We start from the raw sequence: 12,858 nt of genomic DNA on the forward strand, positions 1-12,858 counted from the left end.
CAAGCACTGGAAGGGGCTGCCCAGGGAAGTGGTTGAGTCCCCATCCCTGGGGGTATTTAAAAGCCAGGCAGACGAGGTGCTTAGGGCCAGGGTTTAGTGGTGGGATGGCAGTGTTAGGTTAACAGCTGGAGTCAATGATCTTAAGGATCTTTTCCAACCTAAATGATTCTATGATTCTATGAATCTGATGGCATAACCATTTTTTTGTCCATCTAACTGTGCATCTGGCAACACTGTCTTCTCTTAGACACCCTGCATAGGAAATGTTGGCAGAAGAATCTGTCCAGGCCTGGCACATCTGCAACCTGCAACTGTTTGCCTCTACGTTCAAGGTTTTGCTGCGAGCTGTTGTGGCCGTGCAGGGATGCATGACCTTGCCCTGCACTGCAAGCAGACAAGTGAAGCCCAGATGCATTTCCATGAAGCTGCCCCTGAACACAGGGCAAGAAGGGGCTTCTGGAGTCATCCAGGCTTGCCCTGGAGTCCAGGTCTTGGAGTTAGTGGGAGGCAGAGGAGTGAAAATAATGTTTTTCCAAGTGAGCTCCCCTGTGGGCCCTTTGCAGGCTATCCTTACCTGTCCCCAGAGCCTCTTGAGCAGGAGGAGATGGCCCCCTGCCAGCTCCTCACATCCTGACCCACTTTTCCTGAGAACTCAGCAAGGCAGAGTTTCACAGACAAGAGGAAATCCCTAAACAGCATGCAGCCCGGAGAGTGGAAAGTTTTTTTCTGGGGGTTGGGTTTGTTTTTTTTTTTTTTTTTCTCCTATGAATGTATTTGACAGCTCGCTGTCCCTGTCAGCACAGGATCCCAGTGGAAACCAGTGCTGGGAGGGCTCTTCCTGCCTGGGGGAGGCTTCCCAGGAGCGTGAGGGATTTACCAATCACCACCTTTCACTCCCCGTCCCTTGCCGTGTCCCACCGAAGGCCATGTGCAGCGGCAAGCTGCAGACGGGTTTGCTGGTGGCTGGCTACTTTGTCTACCTGCTGGTGGGTGCAGCTGTGTTCCAGGCGCTGGAGAGGGCTGCTGAGAAGCAGGAGAAAATAGCAGCTGCCCAGATGAAGGAGGCTTTTCTGCAGAATTTCACTCACCTCACGGTGGCAGAGATGGAGCAGTTTATGAAGGTAAGTGCCAGCCCTGCAGAAGCCCTTTCTCCCTCCTGTTTCGCCATTAGATGTTGTTTCCTACTCAGCTTTGCTACGCAGGCAACTTTCGCTGCGTTCCTACTGATGTGGTCATTGGGATGATTTTAGCAAACCCCAAGCCCACGCTCTGGTCTGGGCAGGCAGGTCGCGCTGATGGTAAATACAGCTTGTGTAGCTTGACAAAACCTTGTGTGTTTGCTGCTAACAGTCCCCATGCCACGATGTCCCCATTCTTTGGGGTCTTGCTTCCTCTTGATTTGGCTTCTGGTGGGGCTGTGCTCATCTATAACGGGTGGCATGGCAGGAAAATGAGGCTGGCTGAAATGAATGGGCATGGTTGACACAACAGTCTTTTGGGAAAAAAAAAAAAAAGAAGCCCAAATCACTACAAGAAGGGCAGCATAGTCAGGGTTTACTTTCTGAAGATGCTGCAGAAGTGGAACAGGTAGCCCAGCCGATGGAAAGGGGTTTCTGGTAACAGCACTGGAAGCTGAGAGTGAGTACGGTTGTCCCTTCATCCTCAGTATTTCCTAGCTCTGTCTTCCACAATGCAGAAGAAAATGGGGAGTGCAAATAGCCTTGCTGTAAGCATTTCCACATGGGAAACTAATGGAGCTCTTAATAGGCCAGTTCGCAGGATAAGGAAAAGAGGGAAGAACTGGTATTCCTGGTAACACAACCAGCGATCCAGCCCCCAGTTCATGTATGCATGCACCCTCTTCATCTTAGATTTTTTCATTGTCTGTATGTAGGGGAAGAGAAAAAAAAAAAGGGAACTTTTTCAAGACAATGAAATCTTTATGCAAGTGCTGTGGAATAATTTCTGTTAGCCTTGATTTCCTGGGACATCAGCAAAAAAGATAGTGAGGGAGACCCCACCTGGAGTATTGTGTCCAGTTCTGGGCTCCCCAGTTCAAGAAAGATGAGGAACTCCTAGAAAGAGTCCAGAGGAGAGCAACTAGGATGGTAAAGGGACTGGAGCATCTCCCCTATGAGGAAAGGCTGAGAGAGTTGGGCTTGTTCAGCCTGAAGAAGAGAAGACTGAGAGGGGACCTCATCAATACATACAAATATTTTAAGGGTGGAAGTTACGAGGATGGAGCCAGACTCTTTGCAGTCGTGCCCAGCAACAGGACAAGGGACAATGGGTACAAACTGAAACATAAGAGGTTTCAGTTGAATATGAGGAAAAACTTCTTTACTTTGAGGGTGACAGAGTCCTGGAACAGGCTGCCCAGGGGGGTTGTGGAGTCTCCTTCTCTGGAGATATTCAAAGCCCGCCTGGATGAAGTTCTGTGTAACATGTTCTAGGAGAACCTGCTTTAGCAGGGGGGTTGGACTAGATGATCTCCCAAGGTCCCTTCCAACCCTTGTGATTCTGTGAGGAGGCGGGGGGAAGACTTTTCTGGTGCACTTTATGCCAGCTTGTGTCTTGCTTGGCTCAACCCTGGATTTTATCTAGGCCGTTTCTGCACAAACCGGCCTGCCTTGCTGATGTCTGCTCCAAAGTTCACTGTTTGCTAAAAAACATCTTGGGGGTTTTTTTTGTTGTTTTTTTTTTTTTTAACTTAAAAAAACCCCAAACCCAGCACTTAGAATTAAAACCAAGGAAGAAGGGAAGAGTCTGAAAATGCACAACATGATAGATGATAGGGCTGGAGGTGCCTAGGAGAAACATCTAGTCGAATATCCTGTGGCAGGGCAGTCTCCACTCAATCCCAATCATCTCTGGCAGCTGTTCATCTGACTGCATCTCAAAGGCCACGTCATAAATATTGTGCATGTGTGTCCATGCTTAGACAAGAGAAGAGTGTTTATGTCAGGCTGAATTCTGATATGCGGTTTAGAGAAGAGTGTTTATGTCAGGCTGAATTCTGATTGTGGTCGCACCAAGAGTAATGCTTTGCAAATTGATGGACTTTCTCTGCATTTACATCTGTGACACTAATCCGAATAGAGCCTTAAAGTGAAATTCTCTGTGCATGTCACATGTATCCTGCTATAACTCACTGATGACCTCCTGGGAGGGATCAGAGTCGCTGCTCAGTGCGCCTGCATACAGGTGGAGGATTAGATCCTGGATCCACCACTGCCATCTCAAAGGCAAACTCAAAACTAGCAACCAGCCACCCCATCACTTAAGCCAGTGGGCTGTCTTGCCGTGTCCTACTCATCTATAGGGTCATTTTTTCCAAAGTACTTAGCCTAAAAGAGTTGAGGGCCTTGATCATGCTAAAAGAAACAAATTGTCCTAACATCCACTAGAGCAGTCAGCATAAACAGGGCAAAAGACTAACACTCAAAACCACTGGATGGCTGCTACCCAACCTGGGAGGTAAAGGCGTGCGTAGTGTCAGAGTATTGCTGAGGACAGGTGAGCGGTATTCACAGGAAAGAAGTAGTTGGCTAGATCTGTAGTACTCATGCAGCAAACACTTGAGAAGAACAGCCATGTTGCTACCAAACTTTGCTTTCCCTCCCAGAACCTGACTGAAGCCATCCAGAATGGAGTATACCCTGTTGGAAGTGAATCGCAGATTGAAGACAGCAACTGGGATTTCAGTAACTCCTTCTTCTTTGCAGGCACGGTTGTCTCCACCATAGGTAGGTCTAATGCTTTCCATGTGTGTCTGTGTGTGATGCTTATGTGTCTGGTTATTAGAACCTGAATGGATAATACTTCCAGGAATAAAAACTGCAGCCCTTCCTTGTCACGGTTCGTAAGCAGCAATGGAATTGGTCTGAGAACTCACTCCTGCACAGCTCTTTGTGCATTATTTTGGCCTGTGAAATGCCAGTGGCTTTTCATATTATTTCCCACTTGTTTCTTCTTTTTGGGCCACATGTTAAAATGTTCACTCTGCTGCCAGTTGTGGGTGGGAGATAAACTTCACTTCCCTGGTCTTTATTCTAGGGTCAAATAGGCTTTAAATCCTAGAGTCCTGCAAAGCATAAAAGAATGGTAGGAAAAACGTGAACTCTGCTGGGGCATGGACACTGTCTCAATAACCTGTGCTGAGCTGTTAGTGCACATATTGAATTAGTTATATGCCAGGAGGAAAAAAATGGGAAAGGGGAAAGGCAAATGCTGAGACTTTTACACTACTGCTTTGAGCTGTTCTGAATTTTTTGGGGCAGCCTGTCCCTGCCTGTGTCTCCCTTTCTGCCAAATATGCATCCCCAAAAGTGCAGGCCTGCCAAATTTAAGCATAAAATCCATGCTGTTGGCTCCTGCTTCACACTCTCATGCAGTGAAAGTCAAATCATATGTTTTTGCAGAGTGAAGCTGAGGCCTCGCTCCCACTACACTTCACCAGGGAAGCAAATCTGACAGGAAGCAATCAATTTGTTTGGCAGAGAAATACTGTAATGAAAAAATACAATAATACAGGTGGTGGCAAGGAATGGGCCCTCACAGATCGGTGGAGCAGCATGTCACAGGGGCCGCAGTGGTGTCCCAGCATCATGGCAGGCATATAGGTGTTGCATGAACCCATGTGGAGACCTCCTGCTGTAGAAGAAAGAAAGGCTTCCGACCCATCATATCAATAACAAATGTTCCATGGTTACAACAAGATTCACATTATCGATAAAGCTTCCCCAGTTTGTCAGCACCCTGCTACTACCCAACCCATTCCTTGCCACCACCTGTATTATTGTATTTTTTCATTACAGTATTTCTCTGCCAAACAAATTGATTGCTTCCCGTCAAATTTGCTTCCCTGGTGAGGCAGACAGGCTGTCCCAGGAAAAGTGCCAACTTGGCTGTTTTTCTGCACCTTCAGATCGGTGGAGCAGCATGTCACAGGGGCCGCAGTGGTGTCCCAGCATCATGGCAGGCATATAGGTGTTGCATGAACCCATGTGGAGACCTCCTGCTGTAGAAGAAAGAAAGGCTTCCGACCCATCATATCAATAACAAATGTTCCATGGTTACAACAAGATTCACATTATCGATAAAGCTTCCCCAGTTTGTCAGCACCCTGCTACTACCCAACCCATTCCTTGCCACCACCTGTATTATTGTATTTTTTCATTACAGTATTTCTCTGCCAAACAAATTGATTGCTTCCCGTCAAATTTGCTTCCCTGGTGAGGCAGACAGGCTGTCCCAGGAAAAGTGCCAACTTGGCTGTTTCTCTGCACCTTCATGGCAGAGGTCTGTTGTGAAGGTACATCAGATACTTCCACTCATCTTCACCATGTTTTGTCATGAAAATGGAATATTTCTGCAACAGGGAGCACAAGACAGCTCAAGCATTTGGCAGCCTAGTAGCCAATAAATCACTCAGTTGTTTTATTTGTCTTTTCCCCCGAAAGAAAACATTGCATTTTCCAAGTAATGGATGCCTTGAGATTAATTGTCCTCAGGAAAGTGCCTTTTCTCAGGGTCACTGATAGAGTAAGGGCATACACGAAGTACAGGACTCTTGCACTCAGGGATGTACCTCATGGGGTATGAGAGGAGCAAAGTCTCCAGTCCATTAAAGGACATGTTTAGAGTTCTGCAGCTGTTGTTCCACTACTTAGAGAAATCCTCTTTTAGTAGGACTTTAAGACAAATGTCTCTCTGGAATGAATAAATCAGCCACCAGTAAGGTCTGGACTAATTAGCACCGTCTATTCTAATGCACACTGCACTGCCTCCAGGACTGGTGCCAGTATCTGGACATACCGACTTACTGGTATTTATCCAGGGAGGTCACTAACACACAGGCAGATTGGCAAGAAGCTAGAGATGGCTATATGTGATTCTGACATGGCAAACAGCCTGGGACTCCAACCTTGACATCTTCCAGGTCCCCAGGCTTCTGGTTTCTATCTTGCCATGTATTTGTCACAGGACAGAGCATGTTTTCCATAACTGCTTTTAGATTGTGCTTTCGTTCCCACTAAGGCTGGGTTAGGAGCACACGGTCCTCTCTGCATCCCCCCAAACATGCAGGGTGAATCACTCCATCTGCTTACTGCCTTGTTCAGAGAAAGAAGGGTGCACGTGGACTGAGACGTGCTAGCCACATCTTTTGGGGTGAAAAGCAGGCTGGGTTGGGGTAGGTGTGGATGTGACGGTGGACTGCTCCAGCTCTTTGGACTATCTCCTCTGACCCATCTTTTTTCATAGGTTATGGCACACTACATCCTAAAACTGCTGGGGGCCAGATCTTCTGTGTCTTTTTTGCTCTGTTTGGAATCCCTCTGAATATTGTTTTTCTGCACCGTGTCGGTAAGATGCTCTCACTGCTGTGTAAAAAGCTGGGGAAATTCCTGTACGAGAAAGGAATGAGAAAGGTAATTGGTTTTACTTGCTCATGCACAATTATATGCTCATTTCTAGTTTTTTTCTCAAGATTTAAGCTAGCATTATATTTGTTCTCATGCTGTTAGACATTGTGCTAGGAGTTGGGAAGACATGTTCTTCACTTGCAGAGCTAAACAGACAAGGCGACATAGAGGACATATTCAGAGAAACGGATGCATTTTGTCTCCCCATGGCAAATGGCAGACATCCAGCCCCCTTCAGCAATCGCCGGAGAGAGTGGGTGCCTCATCCCACTTCTCTAGACACTTATCTCAGGAGCTAACACTCTAGGGAAGTACCTGTCTCCCTTTATAACTAGTAAAGAGGGAGATGATTAAGCATCTCATCTTGAGGCAGCAAAAAGCAGGGGAGCTGTAAAAAGCTGTAAGAAGTGGGTGAGCTCTAGGGGTTTCAATGGATATTGACTCAATGCCTGGTGTGTCACCCCTCCTTATTCATTATGCAGTCCTTTAATCCCTCTCCTCCCTTGATTTTGATGGAAAGGAAACATCAGGCTGCAGTTGTCCATTTGAGCCCAGTTGCTGAAAGGTGAGGAGACACCTCTAAAGGGCTAGAGACAGGGTGTGCCTTGCCTGGTTATGCCCCAAGTTATTTGCAGCTCATCCCCTTCTCTCACCACTACTGAGGAAGTAAGAATAGCTTTTCTGTGTCTCCTACTGTCATTCTGTTTCAGGACAAGGTATGAATGCTACAGACAACCCTGTTCAAATTGCTAAATTTCTCCCCATGTCTGGCAAACTTAAATAGAATGTAAGGCTTGATCGGGTATAGACTCAAGCACATACACGATGAACGAATGCATGAAAATTATCCAATAGTTGCCATTAATTTCCAGACAATTTGGACTTACAAAATCCTATACATAAACTATATGTGTGTCTGGCTGATAAATCTTAATATATAACAAGTCTTTTTCTTCAATAAAGGCTTCTTCTTGATGGCTGGGAAGTAGGATGTTCAAAAGTCCAGGCTCTTCTTCATTAGGAGCTCATTTGTTAAAGGTCTTCTTGTAGTAAGGTATCCACTGGTTAGGAGCCAAGTTGTGGCACTAATGCAATGAGAAATAAAGTCAACAACCAAGACTCTTGGAAATAGTGCTGTCAGAAACGGTATAATTATTTTTTTTAAAAGCCTGTTTTCCCAGGAAAACTTGAATGTTCTTTAGGTGTCACACCTGAATACCTAAAAATTAGAAGTGAAGTTGTCTGGTGAAAAGTGGAAATAGTCTGACTCCTGTAAAAGTCATTGAATAGGAATTCCTCTTATGCTCATGGACATTGGAGGCTGATACAATCAGATAAAAGACTACATCTCCCAGGGTTACTGGAAGATTATATTATGGTCATGCAACACCCATAATATATGGCTTCCCCCTGCCTCAGAGCAAGGCTAGGGTACTTTTAGAGGAAGAGCACTCAATACAAATCTTTCAGTTTCTGTTGTCCTGGTAGGTATTGCTAGATAGCTATCCAATTTGAATAGTCACCATTATGTATGGCCTGCTAGTGTGTCAAATCATCATTATAATTGAATTGGTTTCTTTCTGTTTCAGAAGAAGATCAAATTTTTGACTCTTTTATTCTTCCTGGCAATGGGGATCCTAGTTTTTCTGTGCTTGCCATCACTGTTCTTCCAGATAACAGAGGGCTGGTCCTACAGTGAAGGAATTTACTTTGCATTTATCACCCTCAGCACCATTGGCTTTGGAGATTACGTAGTAGGTAAGGTTGCTTTCAGAGAGGAGACGCAGCAAAGCGCCAGGGTTATGACTGTAATTACTGTGGGCTGACTGCACAGGCCACCAATGTTCTGTAAAGACAAACCTTCTTCTGAGTCTTTGATTAGACTTTCCCTTCTACAGTTCTGGGGAAAATACTAATTTCTCTGGGATTGCATATGCTGACAAAAGCACAAAATTGTCTAAATATAATGAAATGCAGTGCTTTGGGGTGCAAAGAAGCCAAGCATTTGGGGGAGGGAAGGGGAAGTGTAGGGGGAGAATTCAAGGAGCCTAGGAATTTGCATATACCAAAAGGGAACAGCTTGCAACAGTCATTCAAAATAAGGCATGTATCCCTGCTTTAGCCACCTAAGACTTATGTTTCGAAGTGTAAAGAAGTAAGTGGCCATGTTTCAGAAGGCATGATTTTACACAACAGACTGAGAGGTGGAAATCCTAGTCGTGGGAAATGGGAAATCCAGGCAGTCTATGAGAAGTGGGGCTTAAACAAATCTATTACTGGAAAAGTGGCCTTCCTTAGTCTCCTATGCATTACTGGAGGCTCTCTGTCTTCACAAGCCAGAGCTTAGGATTTCCCCTGAAGACAAACTGTTTAAGCTATACTCCAGCATGCTAGAGTGCTTCTCTAAACACTTCCATGGATCTGCTGACCAAAATACATTCTCCATTGAATAAGCTTCCAGAGGAACTCCAAAATGATCACCAGGAGCCAGATCAGTGTCCACAGAAGAAGCAATCAAACACCTGGTCTCCATGGAGAATCAAAGATATCTCTACAACAACCTGTCCTGCCAGCATCTTGCCATCCTGAACTTCTCATCAACGGGGATATGAGAAGGAAGGTCTGAAGCTAATACTTGAGCACCAGTGCTGTCCCTACAGAGAATCTGGAAGCCTCACGTCCCTTTCTGATGGACCAACATTCACCATACAACAAACTCTAGGCTCTCAAGCCTTGCAGAAGTGCAAGAGGGTCCTCGGGGACTGGCTGGCAGCCTTTCTGTGTGTTGGAAAGATTTCTTACATCAGGCTGAGGATCTTGGCAGAGGGAGCCCACTAGCTTTTGCAGACACTGATGTTCCCTGCTGACCTTAATTTCTCTGAGTCTGCTAAAGAGGCTGGGTAGTGCTTTGACGATCCAGCTGACATCTTGCTTGTTTGTATGAGTTTAGTCATCATAATGATCTTGTAGCCTAGCTGATGGCTAATTCATGCAGTGGCAATGAGTTGATTAGGCCACATTTCCCCAAGTGATCCCCGCCAGCTAACTCCCCCCTCTTGCTACAAAGCACAGGAAACAGTGTCCCCTGAAATTCCCCTTCATATAATCCAGAGAAAGATTCTTTGTCTCCAACAGTAGCTAAGCAGCATTTCCATGAACACGACACAGAACTCGGGCATCAGCAAGGAATCTGCATTGCACAGCAGTGGCCTCTTTGCTCACTATTTTCTTCAGCCGGGACCAATCTTTGTCACAGCAGTGGAGGTCAATAGGGCACAGACATTTCTTTCCTAACCATCTGAAGGGCTGATAATTCTGGCCTGTGTGATACTGAGCACCTCTAACTTCAGTGACGTGGAATATAAGAAGGTGGAGAGTGGCTGGTGCAGTGCAGGAGAAAAACTGGACATCAAACTGGTGCATTCTCTTCCCTTGTCCAAATTAGAAATGTATTTTACAGTAACGACAGCAAGTCACAGCCTGAAAACTGCCTCCATAGCACTTTCCTCCTCTGCAGCCACATTATTTTACAAATACCATTAAAAAATAACAACTAGATAGGCCTCTCGGCTCTGTGATTTCATCTTCATTAAGATGACTTAACTGGAGCTGAAATGTTTTTCCCTGCAGTATTTATCTCAATTGACCTTACACAATGGTGATAAAATTATGATAAGTTTAATGCCTCACACCTTCACAAGGAAACAAGCAGAATCAATGACTGCTCTGGGTATTATACGGTTAGAATTGATTACAGGTGACAAGTGGATTTGTGGTGGCCAAGTGGAACAGAACAGGTTTGGGTTTATTTGCATTTTAGTAATTCAAAACTAGTTTGTAGCTGTTGTACTTCAAGCATGAGATAAAGCCTGGTTTGGGTAGGAAGACATCCTAGGAAGATGGCAGGGTCTGGATTTAACTGTGATACATGTACACATAGGTGATACTCCTAGGGTGAAATTCCCCTTGGGCTGTAAACTGAATTTATGCCCTGCTGAAGTCCAGTTTTGAGTTAACGTTACAAAGATAGTGCACATTGCTTTGCTAACCCCACAGCACGAACTTCAGATAAGAGCACAAAAGGAGATGCTTTGTAGCAAGGCTGGTGTTCCCTCTGCCAACTCAACCCCAGCAGAAGAATAAGAAACAGCTGTTGGATATCTATCCTTGAGGACAAACCATCCCACTCCTGCCCCATCTCCAGAGCTCTTGCATGAAGAAGTACAAAAATCCTGCACATTGATCTATGCAGTACAGAGCACTGCAGGACTTGAAAAGGGTCACCAGCATCCTGGCTCCTTCTGGGCAGCTTCACAATGGGAAATGATCCACCAGGTTTGTGGTGATCTCCCTGTCCACGCACATTGCTGCGTTATCTACTACCTCGAGTCACCCTTGACAGTGACTTACAGCACTCAATAAGCAATATCACCAAGTTTTCCTGCAGGTGCCAGGCCGTATCAGCTGTATCATGATGATAACGTTGTGCGGGACTAAGTGCAGTAGGAGCAAATGCTCTCTGTATGTTGGTGGTGGATTGCTGATGCCTGAAGAAACAAATGCAATGACCCATGCCATTCTGTGATACTGGCTGATGTTAAGAGGTGTGGACTGCATGAATTGTGCTTCAGTCCGCTGGTTTCCCACACAGAAAGTTGTGTTCTTGGCATGTGTCAGTGAGTTCTCATCAGTCACCTAGTTTTTTAATGGAAAAAGCTCCTGAAGCCATTCAAAAATAAAGTAGGAATTGCAACTACTCTCTTTGTATGGCCAAGGGTACCTATAATTTAAAGCAAATATTTATTGGGTTATAATCACACTTTATAGAAATACACAGAATTATAATAACCTAGGTAGCAATAGTCATGTGGTTATAGCGGCCCACTGTGCTCTGGGTTTTGTGCTTTGGGAGTTCAGGAATATTTTCAAGATAATACAATATAATTTTACACTACTTCCCACATCATTGTGTTTACTTGTAGATGCGGAGGTTGAACTGGGATTGGTATGCTACAAGGGGAAAAAAAATATCCTGTTTTGCTGCTAATTCACCTCAATCCCAGTATATCTTTTTGACAGGCCAGCATGTTTGTGCTAGCATATATCAGTTTATTGCAACAAGAGACTTGCTCAGCCTTAACCTAATGCCAGGGAGGTGAGAGACTCCACTACAATCACAAAGTCACCTTAAAGTACTCAATATAAAATACATGGATGAAACCATCAGGCTGGCCCACTTTACACTGGCAAAGCAATTTTAACTGGTTAATTTTCTTCTTTCTGTCCCCTTATCTGCAGGTAAGCAGCGTGGCAGGCATTACTTTTCCTACTACCGAATGCTGGTGGCCATATGGATTCTTTTCGGCCTTGCCTGGATTGCTCTCCTATTTAATTTATTGACAACACTACTAGAAGACACTGAAGAAATAATTGTCAAGGATCTCCATCAAATTGGAAAGGTGAGTAAGGACAACGAAGCAAGCCAACAAAGAAGATGCTGGCCTGCTCAATTTATTCCAGAAGAAGAACTACTACCACCACGTGCTGGAGGGGATGCACAGAAAATGGAGTCATTAGCAGCAGATTCTGAACACACAAAAAATGAAAAAAATGGGATTTCTTATAGCAAAACTATTGCCATTACATATGAGAATTGAGTTCTTCTTGGAGAGTTGCTAGTGAATTATTCTGAAGAAATTCCCATGGAAATAAAATTTCCCCTACCTTTTGCTAATATACATCCTTTCAGAACTCAAGACTTACAGTTACACAAAGCCCAAATATTAACGGTAAGAAATTTGCCCCTCAGTCTGCAGCTAGGTTGTGCTAACAACTTGAGAAGTGCACTTGTTTTGCAAGGTGTTTTTAAGGTGCTTCCACAAAAATGCAGAGGAGGGGCATAGCAGAGCTTGCTGGTTCTATTTGGATTTTGCTGCTTACAAGAAATCATGTCTCTTCCAAGAACTGACATGCACAAGCTTTTCTGAGGCATTGCATACCACCTTTGGAAGAAGAAATAAGGGTATATAACTTAATAGATGCCTGATTTGAGCCATCAGATTGGATAAGCTATTATGATCTGAAAGACGTGTTTAAAGGACAAGACCTGGGCTCAGTTCAGAGACACTAGAAGCATCTAATGGGCAGGGTTAGAAAAAGGTTAGCATGTTAGAAATTATTAATTCTACCTCTTCCTTTTTTATACTAAGATAAATAAAGGCCATTTCACCATTTATCCCTGTGCAGTTGAAAAACCTTTCCGATGATGTTTATAAAGAACATATAAACCCATGTCTTTAGTTCAAATTTTACAATGATTTTATTCTGTAAGCATTTCATAAGAACAGAGGCTGGTTTGAATGGAGGAGTCCTCACTGCATCAGAGCCTTGCTGCCACATTTGTGTTCCATAGGAGCTATAAAGTCATTTAAAA

General features: G+C 44.5%; 1 protein-coding gene across 1 annotated transcript; it reads left to right on the forward strand.

The window, feature by feature from the left end:
* The first annotated feature begins 810 nt into the window (after nt 1-810).
* Nucleotides 811-12,542, forward strand: LOC104126344 (potassium channel subfamily K member 16). Its single transcript, XM_009638899.2, has 5 exons — nt 811-1,121; nt 3,626-3,746; nt 6,265-6,431; nt 8,015-8,183; nt 11,724-12,542. The coding sequence occupies exons 1-5, from the start codon at nt 927-929 to the stop codon at nt 12,080-12,082; spliced, it is 1,011 nt and encodes a 336-aa protein (XP_009637194.1). The 5' UTR covers nt 811-926; the 3' UTR covers nt 12,083-12,542.
* Nucleotides 12,543-12,858: the final 316 nt, after the last annotated feature.

Source organism: Egretta garzetta, unplaced genomic scaffold, assembly GCF_000687185.1.
Source record: "Egretta garzetta isolate BGI_Z169 unplaced genomic scaffold, ASM68718v1 scaffold485, whole genome shotgun sequence".
Classification (NCBI taxonomy): Eukaryota; Metazoa; Chordata; class Aves; order Pelecaniformes; family Ardeidae; genus Egretta; species Egretta garzetta.